This window comes from Dryobates pubescens, chromosome 11 (assembly GCF_014839835.1).
Source record: "Dryobates pubescens isolate bDryPub1 chromosome 11, bDryPub1.pri, whole genome shotgun sequence".
In the NCBI taxonomy this organism is placed as follows: Eukaryota; Metazoa; Chordata; class Aves; order Piciformes; family Picidae; genus Dryobates; species Dryobates pubescens.
The window spans coordinates 7,977,367-7,990,608 of NC_071622.1; the positions used below are offsets into that span (position 1 = coordinate 7,977,367).

Genomic DNA, 13,242 nt, shown 5'->3' on the forward strand with positions numbered 1-13,242 from the left:
GGCCTACACCAGCTTGTCATCACCTCAGTCCTATCAGTGTCAATATACCAGCAGCCAAGGCTTAGCAGAGAGGAGGCAATGGGTCTCCACCTCCCCACATCCTGGAGCCACCCCACCACCTCCACTGCTGCTCTGTCTCAGCAGAGAGAGCAGTGCAAGCAGTTCAAGCACTGTGCATGCCCTTATCCCTGTAGCACTCCTATTCATAAATCTCCTGCTTCCCTACAGATCCCTATGGTAAATAAGCACGAGGACTAAGAAAACCAAGCCACAGGCATTCTGAAAGCCTACAAGCCAATAACTCCTGTTCCAGAGTGTTACTAATACAGTGTATATTCACAATTAGATCGTAGATAACACAAGGGACATTCATCATTCCAGCACACCTCTGCACGTGGAAAGCTAAATTTTGCAGCCCTTAAAGTCACCACCATGAAAGTCTTCTGCTCTGCTTCCTGAGCATTTCCCTTGGTAAGCCAGGAAGACTGAATTCTCATTCATACCGTGGCTTTATTAAGGATACGCTGAGGCTTTACACAACGCTGGCACCCACTCAGAGGTCCCTTTACACTGCTAGAGCAGCGTAACTCAGCCAGCACAAGCGTAAATGAAAATCAGGCCCCAGAGGTCTTTTCTTCCTGCAGCGCAGACTTACAACTCCCATTACACATTTGCATTAAGGGCTGCAACCTTCCATAAAATACACTCACAAACTTAAAACACATTAGAGACTAGCTAGGCTCAGCACACAGAGGGGGCTTCTGCTGAGAATATTTGTCCTCAAGTATGACATAATAAAAATTTATAGGAATGGAATACTGCAAGGGACCACCAGTCTCAGAGGGACTGAAATCTTGAGTGGGAGAGGAGAGATCTCCTCCAAGGGAGGAGGAGATCCCTCCTCTCCAAGGGAGCCTTAGCAAAAGTCTCTTCCATACCCTTTCAGAAAGAACTTGATTTATTTATTAGCCTTAATAGACAGGCAAGAAGGAGCAGGGGATTACCTGAATCAGGCATTTCTGTATCTTCTGCAAGGTTTGGCTTCTCTTACTTTGCACCAGGTCTCATCGTTCATAGGAAGGTAAAGTGACTGTGATGTGACACCAAGTAATAACTACAAGGCTACATGGGACTATGTAGCAAACAATAAAGGATCTGGTCCATATTTGATAATGTGACTAATAAATAGGACAGAAAACAGAATAATAGACCAAAAGAAGTATAAATCTGCTACCAATAGGGCCTGTCTTCAGGCTTTAACTGGGGCTGCTTAATTAACACCTTCAGCACTGGTCATCAGCCTTTCCATCTGCAGATCCAAACAGAGATCTTGCACAAAGGAAATTGCTGATGACCTGAGCATCTGCCTGACCCTGGGCACGATATCACCAGAGAGCACTGCAGGATACAAGGTCATGAGCATGTTCTAAGCTGGGACAGCCATGGCCCACTGTGCCTGACCACATGGCAGGTAGAGGCATGCTTGGGTCTCTACTGATGACCACCGCTAGTTTGTTGCTTTTAGAACTTACTTGAAGCCAGTGGCTGAGCGCAGGCTTGCAGCCAAGCAGTTTGGATGTGTGTTGAGTTGGAGCCAAGTGTGCCAGTCTGTCCCGAAAGTACAGACAGACTTACAATAAGACAAACTGCGCTTGTGCTGCTGCCTTTCTCTTATTTTCTTGCTTCACCTCCCTCAGCTTTTAATCATTGCATCACAAGTCAAGACCTGCTGTTCCACTGGGCAGAAGGTGTTTTATAAAACATGCTGGCATGGCTGTGGATGGTCACAAACCATTTCTGCTTTGGGTGGAAGTCACAAGTCAATTTTCTGGGCAGCAGCACACCAGTGAGATTTTGGCCTGCTGCAGGCTGACGTCATTTACTGTTTCAAAAACCCCCATAAATTACTTCTCTTAAAGTTTCCTGGTGGCATGGGGTAACCAATTACAAACATAACCATTGCAGCAACTGGAATGATGAATATGATGCCACGGAAACCTCTGCAAAGATTTGAAGCATTTCTGCACGGCTCCGGTTTGAAGTTGGAGCTGGGAGGAGTCTGCAGGCAAAAGCATGTCTTCATAGCCATGTGAGGGATGAAGCACTCATGTCCCCATGCTGCAGGCAGGCGAGCTGGGGCAGTGGTACACAGCTGAGAGCTGTCACACACAGAGAGCTGCAGGCACTGAGACGAGCTGGCTTTCTGCTTCAGGCTGAGACCAGCGCCAGTGTTCGCCTGCTTACCTGGTATCTGTCCGAGTGATGGATGTCGTCTGAGGAATGGGGCGATGCCGTCGGAGAATCTCCTTCCCGCTTGATTGAGGCCGACAACAAAATTGACTGCGAGAGAAAGGAGAAATTCATGCTGTGAGCACCACCAAGCTCTCTGCCCCTCTCTAAACTGTCTTCAGAGCCACGGATAGCACCTGCTGGGCTCTGGAGCTGCACTGGAATGGACTGATGGACTGTGGGGTTTTTCTCTGCTCTTCCCATGAGACACTGCCCCACAAGGGGACTGGGCTGCGGGGTCTAGCAAAGTGCAGATGCATCAGGCAACAAAGGGATGGTCGTTTTGTCCACCAGGTCTGGTGGCTGGGGGCAGAATCAGACCCTGCTGGACCACACCAGTAACTCACATGGTAAAGCAAAGGCGTGCTGACGTGGAGCAGTGCTTCCGTGCCCTCATCTGCCCCTCTAAGTGCCACTGAATCTCTCAATAGCTTTGTAAACTGCACTAAAGCTCTCAGCACATTTACAGCGTGACTACCTCTTCCTTCTGTAATGATGCTATTTATTTTAATAAGTAGCACAGAAAAAAAGGGCCTTTTAGAAGGTTAAAAAGATCAGTGATATTTGAGACCCAAGTCATCGCTGATAAACTTCAAGTCAATAGGAGGTAAGTCTAAATTCCACACACAGTGAACTCTAGCGGGAAAATTACTGCAGGAGTTTGACAGCATCTAAAAAAAAATGCACACTGAGTTGCAAGAGTTGGAGGGGGAAAATACTGCTTAAAGTTCTGATTTAAAATAAAAGGCAGCTGCACTAGGCTAAATATAGCCCTATGCATGGTAAAAATATAAAAGCACACTGGAAATGCAGCTCTCCAGATGTTTGTTTCTGAGAATCAGCTGGCGAGATCTGACAGTAAATGACTGCTCAGAGATGTGTATGTTGTGAATGGAAGCAGAGATATCATCTGAATTGGACAGGTCAAGTGTGGTGACAACATTATTAAAAAGCATGGTACCTTGGAGAAAGGCAAGTATTCCAGAAGCATTTGCCTCTGGGCTGAAATGAAACGTGAAAAAATGTGCGTTTTTGGGGGAAGAGATGAGCAAGTAGGAAAATGACTCAGCATACAAATCGCTTCAGTCAGCAGGATGTCATCCCCCGGGCCCAGACAGCAATCCTGGTGAGAAAGGCATGGCAGTGTGGTTGGCATGGGCATGGAGGGAGGGCAGGCTTGAACAGAGGAGGATTTGGGATGCTGGTTTCGACCCCACGGGCGTGAGCTGCCAGCACTGCCACAAGAGCAAGAGTCACATCCTTTTCTGCACTGCAGATCTCTGCCATGAAGTGTGGCTCTACCAACTGTGCAGAGATGTGACGTCCTGAAAGGGTTCACACAGAAATTGCTTGCTGGGCTATCTCTCATGCCGACACTAAGGGCTGTGTTGGCCACACCTCAGGGCTGGCACACTCTTCAGCTCAGCCTGACAGGGATATCAGGTGCTGGGAGGGCCAGTAGGAGCCAATGGCACTGGGGGGGCACCCAGTGAGGGCTGCCCTGAGAGGCTGGCTTCTGCCTCCCAGGACAAAGAGAGAGACAGAGCAGAGGCTTTTCCTGCCATACATGGTAGCTGAACCCAACTGGTGATCAGTTTTGGCTCATGTATTTCTAAAGAAGCCCTCTGATAACCATGAGAAGCAGACTGCAGACTGTGAGCTTCTGTTGTTGTTTAGTTTCCTTATTTTCTAAATAGGCAACAAAGACCATTTCTGAAGATGCAGGATTGCACATGCCCTACACAACGGAGGGATGGAGGCCCTGACTGCAGTGGTGCTAATGCCTAACGCCCTTTCCCTTCTCTAATAAGCGAAGCACCCTGGAACTGGGAGGGTTAAATCCGTTTTGTCTTCCAATGTATTCTGGAGAAGGGAAAAAAAAATACCCATCTCCCCAGTCCTCGGCGACAGACAGACAAACCCTCCCCACCTCCAGCATCCCCCTCAGCTTCTGGTAGCTCTAATCCAATATTATTATGTGAAAAATGGTTGGGCTAGCTATGGAGACAGTAAATTAAACGTTATGTATTAGTTTTTAGCGTGTGGTCCCAGGAAGAATGCTGGCCCCATTTATTCCACAAACCTCCTGAGCACCATGGCGATGACCTCTGGAAAAACGCAGGGCTAAACTAATCCCAAAGATGTCAATCTCGAGGCCTCTTCTACATACACTTGCAGTTTAGATTAATAAACTGTCTATTTTTAAATTGTGTGCAAGCACTTCAATTCTAAATACCTCACCGGCATGTTAAACACAGCGCTGGAGATGCCAAGTCACACTTCCCCTTCACTCTTAAGGAACCTGACTTCATTTGTTTTTCTCATTTCTGTGCGCCGTGCCACGCTTTGCCTTTCGGGCAGCTGTGGAGGCAGGCAGGGCTGCGGGCTCAGGGGCTAAGGGATTAGGAAAGGCACTCGCCATCAGGGTGACTTTGATTTCTGCTTTAGCCCAGCCTCTCTGCCATCCCAAATTTGGCCTCTTTTATTTCAGATTGTCACGTTGGGGCTGTTTTCCGGTGGCTGAGCAGCGAGGATGCCTGGCCACAGCACGCCAAGCGGAGGGTTTGCTGCTCTTTGTACCCACACCACTCACTCCCACCCCGGTCCTGGCAAGAGGGGAAGGGGCAACAATATGATCCTCAACCCTCACTCAGCCAGCATCTGGGAAGATGGCTGTGGAGGGAAAAGGCAGCTTTACATGTGTCCTCCCATCCCTTGTATATACCCGCGCTGCAGGGCAGACCCAAGGTCCGTCATGCCACACCAGAAACAGCCCTGGGTTCTCTGCATACAGACAGGCCACTCTATTCTATTCTATTCTATTCTATTCTATTCTATTCTATTCTATTCTATTCTAATTTGTATGGAGATGCTTCCTACCTTGGGGACCAGCTGCTTCAGCATGGTGGGAACAAGCCTTGATGCTGAAATGTGCCTTTTCCCCCTGGCGACAGGCCACCAGCCAGCTCATCTCTGTCTGGTTGTCAGTTCAACCCAGCTCCCCTTCAGGGTGTGTCTGAGCAGGGCTATAGGGGTGGGAGCACCCTGCTACCTCCCCAGTCCCCTCTCCCCTGGCTAACCACAGCTCGCAGCATCCAGGATGGAGCAAGGGCCTTGTGTAAGCGGCTGTGAAGCCTCATATTTCTCCCTCTCCTTTAAATCATCTCTCCATTGGGTAAAGGCACTCTCTGTGGAGGTTATAAACCCTGAGAGGATCAGCCTGAGCATTACACCTGGGGCAAGCTAAATAAAAAAAGGTCACCGGCGCTTTTTAAACATGGACAAAAAAGCAGTAAAATGTGTTTGGAAAAAAAAAATCTGGCATTAAATCATGACTTTTTGCCTGGCTTGCCTCATTAAAAGTGGCCTTTTGGAAGGTAAAATTATCATTGTAAGTGATAAGATCTTTAAGAAAATAATTCACGGCTTCTTCACCCTTTAATATGATAGCCGCCACCGGCTAATTTTTTTCTTAATGGCAACGAGGTCATCAATCTTGTGCAAGCCATGTACTCCCTCCTTCCTCCTGCCTCTCCCGTCGTGCTGGGTAACCATGGCCCCACTCAGCGTTTCCTTCCCATCCCTTGGAGCCCAGCTGTGCTCTGCCAAGAGGAAGAGCCGTGTCTGGGTGTATGGCTTTGCCTGCCTGTGTCTGTGGATCTGGGCTCTCCCTGGGGATACAGCACTGCGGGAAGCAGAAGCCACATAAGCCTTGCTCATGCTACGAGGCTCACACCTTAGCAGCTCCCAACACCCTCTGTGGATCCTGCAGTTCTGCAGAGCTGGGCTGCAGCGTCTGCAAATGTTTCTGCAGTCTTAGTGCAACTAGGACCATATCATTTATGTGTAAAAACACACGGGCAGGTTTGGCGTATATCACATGGCCGTCGGCGTGTCAGCTGCTGTTATCCCAGTCCCTGGCTCTCCAAACCTGCTCCTCCCTGCTTGGGCAGAGGAGCTGTGGGCAGCTCCGAGGTGATGCTGGCAAGAGCATGCATGCCAACATGCCACTAGCTCCTGACTCATAGGCACTCAAGATGCGGGCCTGGGGCAGCACAAGAGGAGGCGTCGGGTGTCAGGCTGCAGCCGCCGGCCCGAGGAAATGGATGGAAATTGCCGGCCCCAGCCCTAAGCACTGCCTCTCGCTGGCAGCCGGGGCAGGTGTCAGCGCTGGGAGAGCCCAGCCAGCGCCGCGGACATTCTGCTGCCTCTCAAGGCCAGGCATTTGAGAGTATTAAAGTGCTGGACTCCTGCTTTCTGATAGCCCTGGAAAAACACAGGGAGTCTATTTTTCTTAAACAATCCATCACAGCTGCTGTCAGCAGAACAAATACCCTAACCCTGCTTTTTATGAATCTATATGGCCTTTCTATTTTTTCTTTTTCTTTTTCATTTTGGCACAAAGTGTTCCCTGCTTGATGCATTCAGCTTTAACTCTGCTGTCTAAATAGGTACTTATCACTTAACATGGAGGTGATGGCTTGACATGTTTTCTGTCTCCTGCCCTCCCCTCCACGGTAGGGAAGCCGTCAAAGTGTTGCTAATAGCTGTTATCACTTGGGAACTGTAACCTGAAAGCAATGAGTGATACCAGGCCTTGCTGCGATTTCCCCCCTTAACTCTGCTAGCCGTTTTTTATGTTATTGCTGGAGGATCTCTGACACAAAGATGCTACTATTAGAGCTGAGTTTCCTAGAAGCTTTTGGAGGGTCCACTTTTGCTCCCAGGAAAGTTAGAGGTAAAATTATCTAGTGGCTTTTAGCTGGCAGAGATGAAGGTGAGATGGAGCTGGGGATGAAAGGCTTAAATGTGAGAAGAGTGTGAATAGTGAACTGAAATAATGGTATCAGCAGCTTCTGGCCTTCACTGAAAGACTCCAGTGGTCTGCAAGCAGAATGAGCTTACAGAAACGTGAGCTACTAATTTGTTTCTGTTCATGTTACAGTCACGCCTGAGGTAGTAATTGAGCTCTGGGTCCTCTTGTGCAAGACATCAGCTACGTGGTGGGGAAAGGAGCCTCTTCCAGCAGAACCACTTATTGGCACACTGGGGACAGAGGGGAAAGGGATCTCGCCAGGGTCTGCCTCTGTCTGCCAGCCTGCTCAGCTCATCTCCAGAGCCAGATCCCTCTCTGCTCCCAGATGCAGCAGTTTCCCCTACTCTCACAGGAGAACAGCAGTTTGGCCCAAGGGGAGTGAGGGGCTTTGGTTGCTTGTGGGCTAATTTGTTTTATGGAATAAAACCTGGCAGAGATTTTTTTGGAAGTAGCTCTGGTATTCATCACCCCAAACCGGCAGGAAGCATGGCCAGCCAACACTCATTCTATGTAATTTTCATTCCTTGGCATATCTGTGGGCTGCTCTTGCATCCCTGTCTTGGCCATATCTTTGCTGCAACACTCAGATTTAGCTTTTTCATCTTTCCTTGTAAATCACAGTTACAGTGACACCCCCCCCCCCCCACTTCCCCCCACCCTGGAGAGTCAGTGACACAAGAGAAGGAGCTAAAAGCCCAAGGCCCTGACACCCATCCCCTGTTCCTAACACCAGACATGATACAGAGAAGTTAAATGATTGTGCTCGAAATTTCATCTTGAGTGAGACAGCTGGGAAGGGCTTAATACAGACATTCTGTCAAGGTTTAAGGCTCCAAATCTAGCTTGCTTCAAAGCTCTTTTTCCTTGGAGGGCTTTAGTGGTCAAATTTCCCTCTAGATGCTGTAATTCTCTCACACAGCTTGGTGAAGCTGTAAAATCACAGGGGTGGGTGGGGGAGTCAAAGGGCCCTGACACTGTGGCTTTACTCCCAGCTCTACTGGAGGTCCTGGAGCAGCCTGCTGGCTACCTGTCTGTGGGCACTCTCTGAGGAGCTGGGTGCACACCTGAACAAACCAGCCACAGGCATCTTCTGGGTTCATGAGATGGATTTTGTTCCTGGCCAGTCACGCTGGTGTTTGCAGCAAGAGCCAGTACACAGGTTGGACTGTTAGTGGGAAAGGCAATTTGCAGTCATGTATCAGGAAGCAGCAGTGGAATGAACCCGATATGAGAGCTGGGATGTTTCATGGAGTCCAGCCTCTTCCCCTTCAATTGTAAGGACCAGCACTCTCACAAGGGATTTAAATTCACTTGTTATATGAGAGGTGACAATCCACAACTAATACCCTGAAATTTAGGGGCTGAAATCTCTCTGGGCAGAGATGATATCCCAGCTAGATGATAGGTAGCTAGGAAGATCTGGAGGTTCTGATTCCCTGAGTTACTGCTGCCCGCTCAAGGAAGAGTGGGAAGAGTTTGACTTACATGGCTCATTCACCTCACCAACATGGGTTCAATCCAACAGATGCTCTGCTCCTGCATAACCCCCTACAAGAAGCAGCCAAGGCAAGGGGAAAGCATGAAGCTCAGGGAAACTTCACACTGCTGACATCTGTTAAAGGCTCCTGAGCTGCCAGCAGCCTGGATCGAGATTGTGGGCTCGTCCCTACACTTCTGCAAGGCATCCCTGCTGCCTGGCTGCCTGAGGCATAGCCTCTGACCGCTCTGGGGGGTGCTGCAGGGAAGCCCTGGGCTCACAGAGATCTGAGGCATGGATTGGATTGGACACATTTTCAGAAAGTGTCTTCCTGAGTGACTCTGGTGTTGGGCTTCCCCATGGTGACCCAGGAGGACAGTGAAACGTTAGTGAACAGCCACACTGGTGAATGGGATGGTGGAGGCATGGTCTCTAGCTGTGCAAGAGCAAGGATATCCTCTATCCCTTCTCATGAATGTGAAGTATCTATTCCCACTGCCACTGAAACTTCTCCTTTGTGAAGAACTTATTTTCCTGCCTGTCTTCTTTTGGTGTCTCAGACATGGCATCAGAGAAGGATGCTATAGATGTCCAGGACTTTCCTTGAATTCCAATGCCTGAGGAAATCCTTTCCCAGGCTGGGAACACTGGGTATGATTTCTGATAAGGAGGTGGGTTTTCAGAACAATTTGCATAGGTGTGAAGCAGCCCAGCAAGAGCAAGATGTTGCCTTGACCTGTGTGGGGTCAATGGGCTACCTGGCTCTTGGCAAAATGAAGATCCAGGCATCAAAGGCTATCACAAGCCTTGGTGTGTTCAAGTTTGCAATCAGCAACAGAAACCCAGGCTGGGAGGAGACAGTGATATCCCCTTTGATATCTATGGGTCACAGGACTTCTTGTAGCTACTAGGCAGCTGTCTCATGTCCTTTCCCCTAGCCAGATGCTGGCAGAGTCCAGCTTGCTGTCACCAGCTTTTCTAAGTAATTGGCAGTCAGGGTTGGATAGAATTCTCATCCTGAGGCTCACCATGCAGCTTTGGCAGCTGCTTGTCCAAGTGGCTTGTCCACACTGGCATGGCATGATCGATTGGGCTTGGTCTCTCATAGAAAGGAGGATCCTGAATGCTGTCCTCTAAGCTGCCTTCACAGAGAGGTAGCCCAGGCACCAAGCAAATATGTTGGCCAGAGCCCTTCCAGCTCACAGCCCTTGCCTGGCCATCACTGCCTTGGTCAACTTCAATAATAGAAGAACCTGATATAATAATCCTGCATTCATCACAACCCATGTCAAATGATTGGATTTTCTTTGACATATTGTCATGAAAATTGGCCCAGTGCAGTGAGTGACAGCTCTTCAGGGGCAGGAAAGTGGTAAGCAAGGAACACATGTTTACATCTGGCCTTTTATTGCCAGGGGAGATGTTTGCTGGGGCAGCTGTGGGGAAAGGATGGGAGCAGAGTCAGGAGACAAAGCACGTGGGGGGTTAAATCCTCTGCCCCAGATGCACCCTGAGGAGAGCCTCAGGCCAATGCAGAAACATCAATAATAGTAATACTATATGCAAAGGTCCTGAATGAGTCCTAAAGTGGTCTTAAAGCCACCAGTGACCGCAAAAGTAATATAGTCAGCCTGCATCCTACCCCAGTTCTCATGCCCCTGAGTGGACCCAGCCTGCCCATGCTGCCTGTGGGTGATCCTAATGGATGAGGAGGGGCAGCTCCTTTCTTGCAGTGCTGAGCTGCTGGCCCTTTTGTTGGCACCAGCAGAAGGACCAGGCAGGAAGCATTGCAGCAGTCCCCATGGTTCTTGTGACCCCTTCCACCAGTGCCCAGGGAGGAAAGTGGGACATGGCGCAGGCCCCAGCTCTTCCCAGGAAATGGTGCCTGGAGATCTCCAGATCTGCAAGCTTCCCTTAGGAATCTGTCCCCCATTCCTTTGTCTGGGGCCCCTGTTAAGGGTGGCCCAGAATTCCAGCTTTGTCCCCAGCAGGACTTCTTCAGAAAGACTTCACATCCCAATGGGCTGTTTCCTCCCCAAGATGCAAATACTCAGTGGGCACAAAGAGCAGCCTTCATCTTCATCTCCCCACTGCCCTCCTCCTCAATACCACCTGGTTACAAAGGGGCCTTTAATACCAAGCTCAGGTGAAGGTGACAGCACTGTGCCTTCCCGTGACACACAGGACTTGTCTCCCAGCAAAAGCCACCTAGAAATAATGAATCCTCCTGGGCTGAGAGGCTTTCAAGCTCTCTGAGAAGGGAATGAAAGATTTCCTGATTTCACCCTCTCCCTCCCTGCTCTCCTGGCTTCTTGAAGTTAATGTTCTTAGCCCCAGACGTGACGGGCAAAGGGAAAAGATCCATGTGGTGACAGGGGACGATTGATCTCTTTTACATAGAACGAAGCTCCAGTCCCAGTTTAATCCCCTTGCTCAAGGCAAATGGGATTTTTTGTCAATGGAAACTTCAAAAGCCCGTCCCTGCCGTGAGATGGACCTTCTTCTTTATCTGGTCTCTGTCAGTCACTTGCTGCATTTCCCTCCAAACAGCTAATCTGTCTTCCTAGCCATCCTTCTCCCTTGCAGGCGATGTGTTTGGGATCATTGAGTTATCTACATCCAGACCTGACAAGGAGAGAAAGGGAAGCTTGCAGGGTCCAGCTGCTTTCATTTTTGTGGGTGCCCCTTCCAACTCCTTTGGCTGCTCCCAAGGCAGCCTCATGCTCTGTGGGTTATCTATGGGGTTTGGGGATTATTTTTCCTCCTCTGCTTTTTTTCTCCTGGAAGAAACAGTTACATCTCCACTCTCTTCCCAGTCTCCCTTGGGACAGGGCAGGGGAGACAGATACAGTCATGCAGGACATGGGAATGGCAAAGGTGTGGAGCACTACAGAGTATTGCTGTGATGTTTATTTTCTGTTGGAGGATTTGGGAAATTGCTAGGCTGACATGGGAGATGTCCCTGCCTGTCAGGAACTCAGGCCAGCATGATGGCTTCCTCAGCCCTCACTTGGTGGGGCAGACAGGGTGCTTGATGTGCTTGACAAGACACTCTGCCTCAAGGGGAGAGCCTAGAGCTGAAATTCCAGTGTCTGTTTCTGACATCACATGCCAAAAATGACCCAAAGGTTTCAGAAGAAAAAAAAGGAGAGTGAGACCCAAAGTCAATTCTCTTAAAACAAGCATGAGGACACCTCCTGTAAGAGATGCCCTGCACTTCTCTGAGCGCTGGTACAGGTTGGACTCGATGATCCTTGAGGTCTCTTCCAACCTTAGCTATACTGTGATACTGTGACTCTCCTTGGCTGAGGTGGTGTCACTGGAAGTGTAGAAGAGTCTGGACTACTTGTGTTTGCCCACCCTGGGGAGGACAGTGTGTTTTTCAGAGGCAGGGCAATGCCCAGCAGCCCTGCAGTGCTCCTGACACCCTCTTGCCTGCCCAAGCTCTGGTCCTTCCCAACACCGTTATCATGCAATGCTAACAGCAATACTGATTAGTAAGCAGTGCCTTTTGCAGTGATTCATAATGAATTCTGAGACAAGGGGGTGGGAGGTGGGTCCTGGGGAGGGGGAATGTGGCTAGGATGGGGGCTGTTTTAGTGATTTGGGCTCCTCCTTTGCTGTGCTTTGCTCCCCTGAGGCATTCCCACTCCTCTCTTCCAAAGCTGGCATATGGCTCTGGCTCCAGGAACTCCTGAACAGGCTGAGCTCAGCCTGCATGTGATCAGTTCTCATTAGCTGTCATTAGACACAATCTGGAATTCCAGAGCCCACTGGGTCCTTCAACTCCACTCTCCCTTGGCTGCATGGGGAGCCAGTGCGTGGACTTGGCTACTCCAGCCAAGTGGGTGATGAGGGCAGCAGCTTCCCCCAGTGCTGTCTGGAAACCAAAGCATGGCCATCTTCCTGGGGGACACCGAGTAGCAGGACAGGGGGAGGGCTAGGAAGGTGAGGGCATATAAAGCAGGAGGGGAAGTGTGCTGAGTTGTGGTCACTTACCTTGGGGGTACCTGCAGCCATGGCATCCTTCAGGATGGAGCTCTTGCTGCCAAGAGAGAAGAGAATGGGTCAGAGTCATGACACTGCAGCTGTGGGCAAGGGGGATAGTACTTCAAGCGATCTCAGGAAGTCAAATAACAAAACATATGTCTCTCCTTCCCTGTACCAACAAGAGTCTCCTCATCCTGACTGGAGGTGCATGGAAAGGAGAGCAGCATGAACTATTTGTCCATCTGGAATAAAATGTTCTTGTGAGTGCAAACCCCCCAAGCTCAGACATACATTGCAGAACCAAATCCTGACTCTCCTTGGGCACTTGCACAGCTCCTCTCTCAGCCTTGGGGAAAAGTGGGGAGCAAACCTGCAGGGGCACAGGAGAGAGGAGCAGGGGTGGAGAGCCCTGCGTGGGGGCAGGCACAATAAGAAAAAGGAGGTAAGGAAAAAGAAGGAGATTAAAATGACGTAGGAGCAAGGGAAAGAAGATCCTCTGAGCGGCAGCCACGCTGTGAAGGCAGCAGCTCTGCTGGAGGCTGGAGTGATTTGTTAATACAGCTTGTTCGCCATTTAGCAGGGAAGGAGGTCCTCGGCACGGTGCTCCTCCTCGCCTGCCCTCGCCAGCGGGAGATGCTATAGATTTAATAACACCTTCCCCCCTCCAGAC

The 13,242-nt window shown here is 49.8% G+C and overlaps 1 protein-coding gene across 2 annotated transcripts in view; it reads right to left on the reverse strand.

The window, feature by feature from the left end:
* Positions 1-13,242, reverse strand: part of RNF220 (ring finger protein 220) — a 231,760-nt gene that overhangs the window by 59,627 nt on the left and 158,891 nt on the right. For both annotated transcript variants that reach the window (XM_054165291.1, XM_054165290.1), the window contains exons 4-5: positions 12,582-12,627; positions 2,245-2,340 (exon numbers count right to left, since the gene is read on the reverse strand). In XM_054165291.1, coding sequence (XP_054021266.1) covers positions 2,245-2,340; positions 12,582-12,627 — 142 coding nt within the window. The remainder of the gene's footprint in view (positions 1-2,244; positions 2,341-12,581; positions 12,628-13,242) is intronic.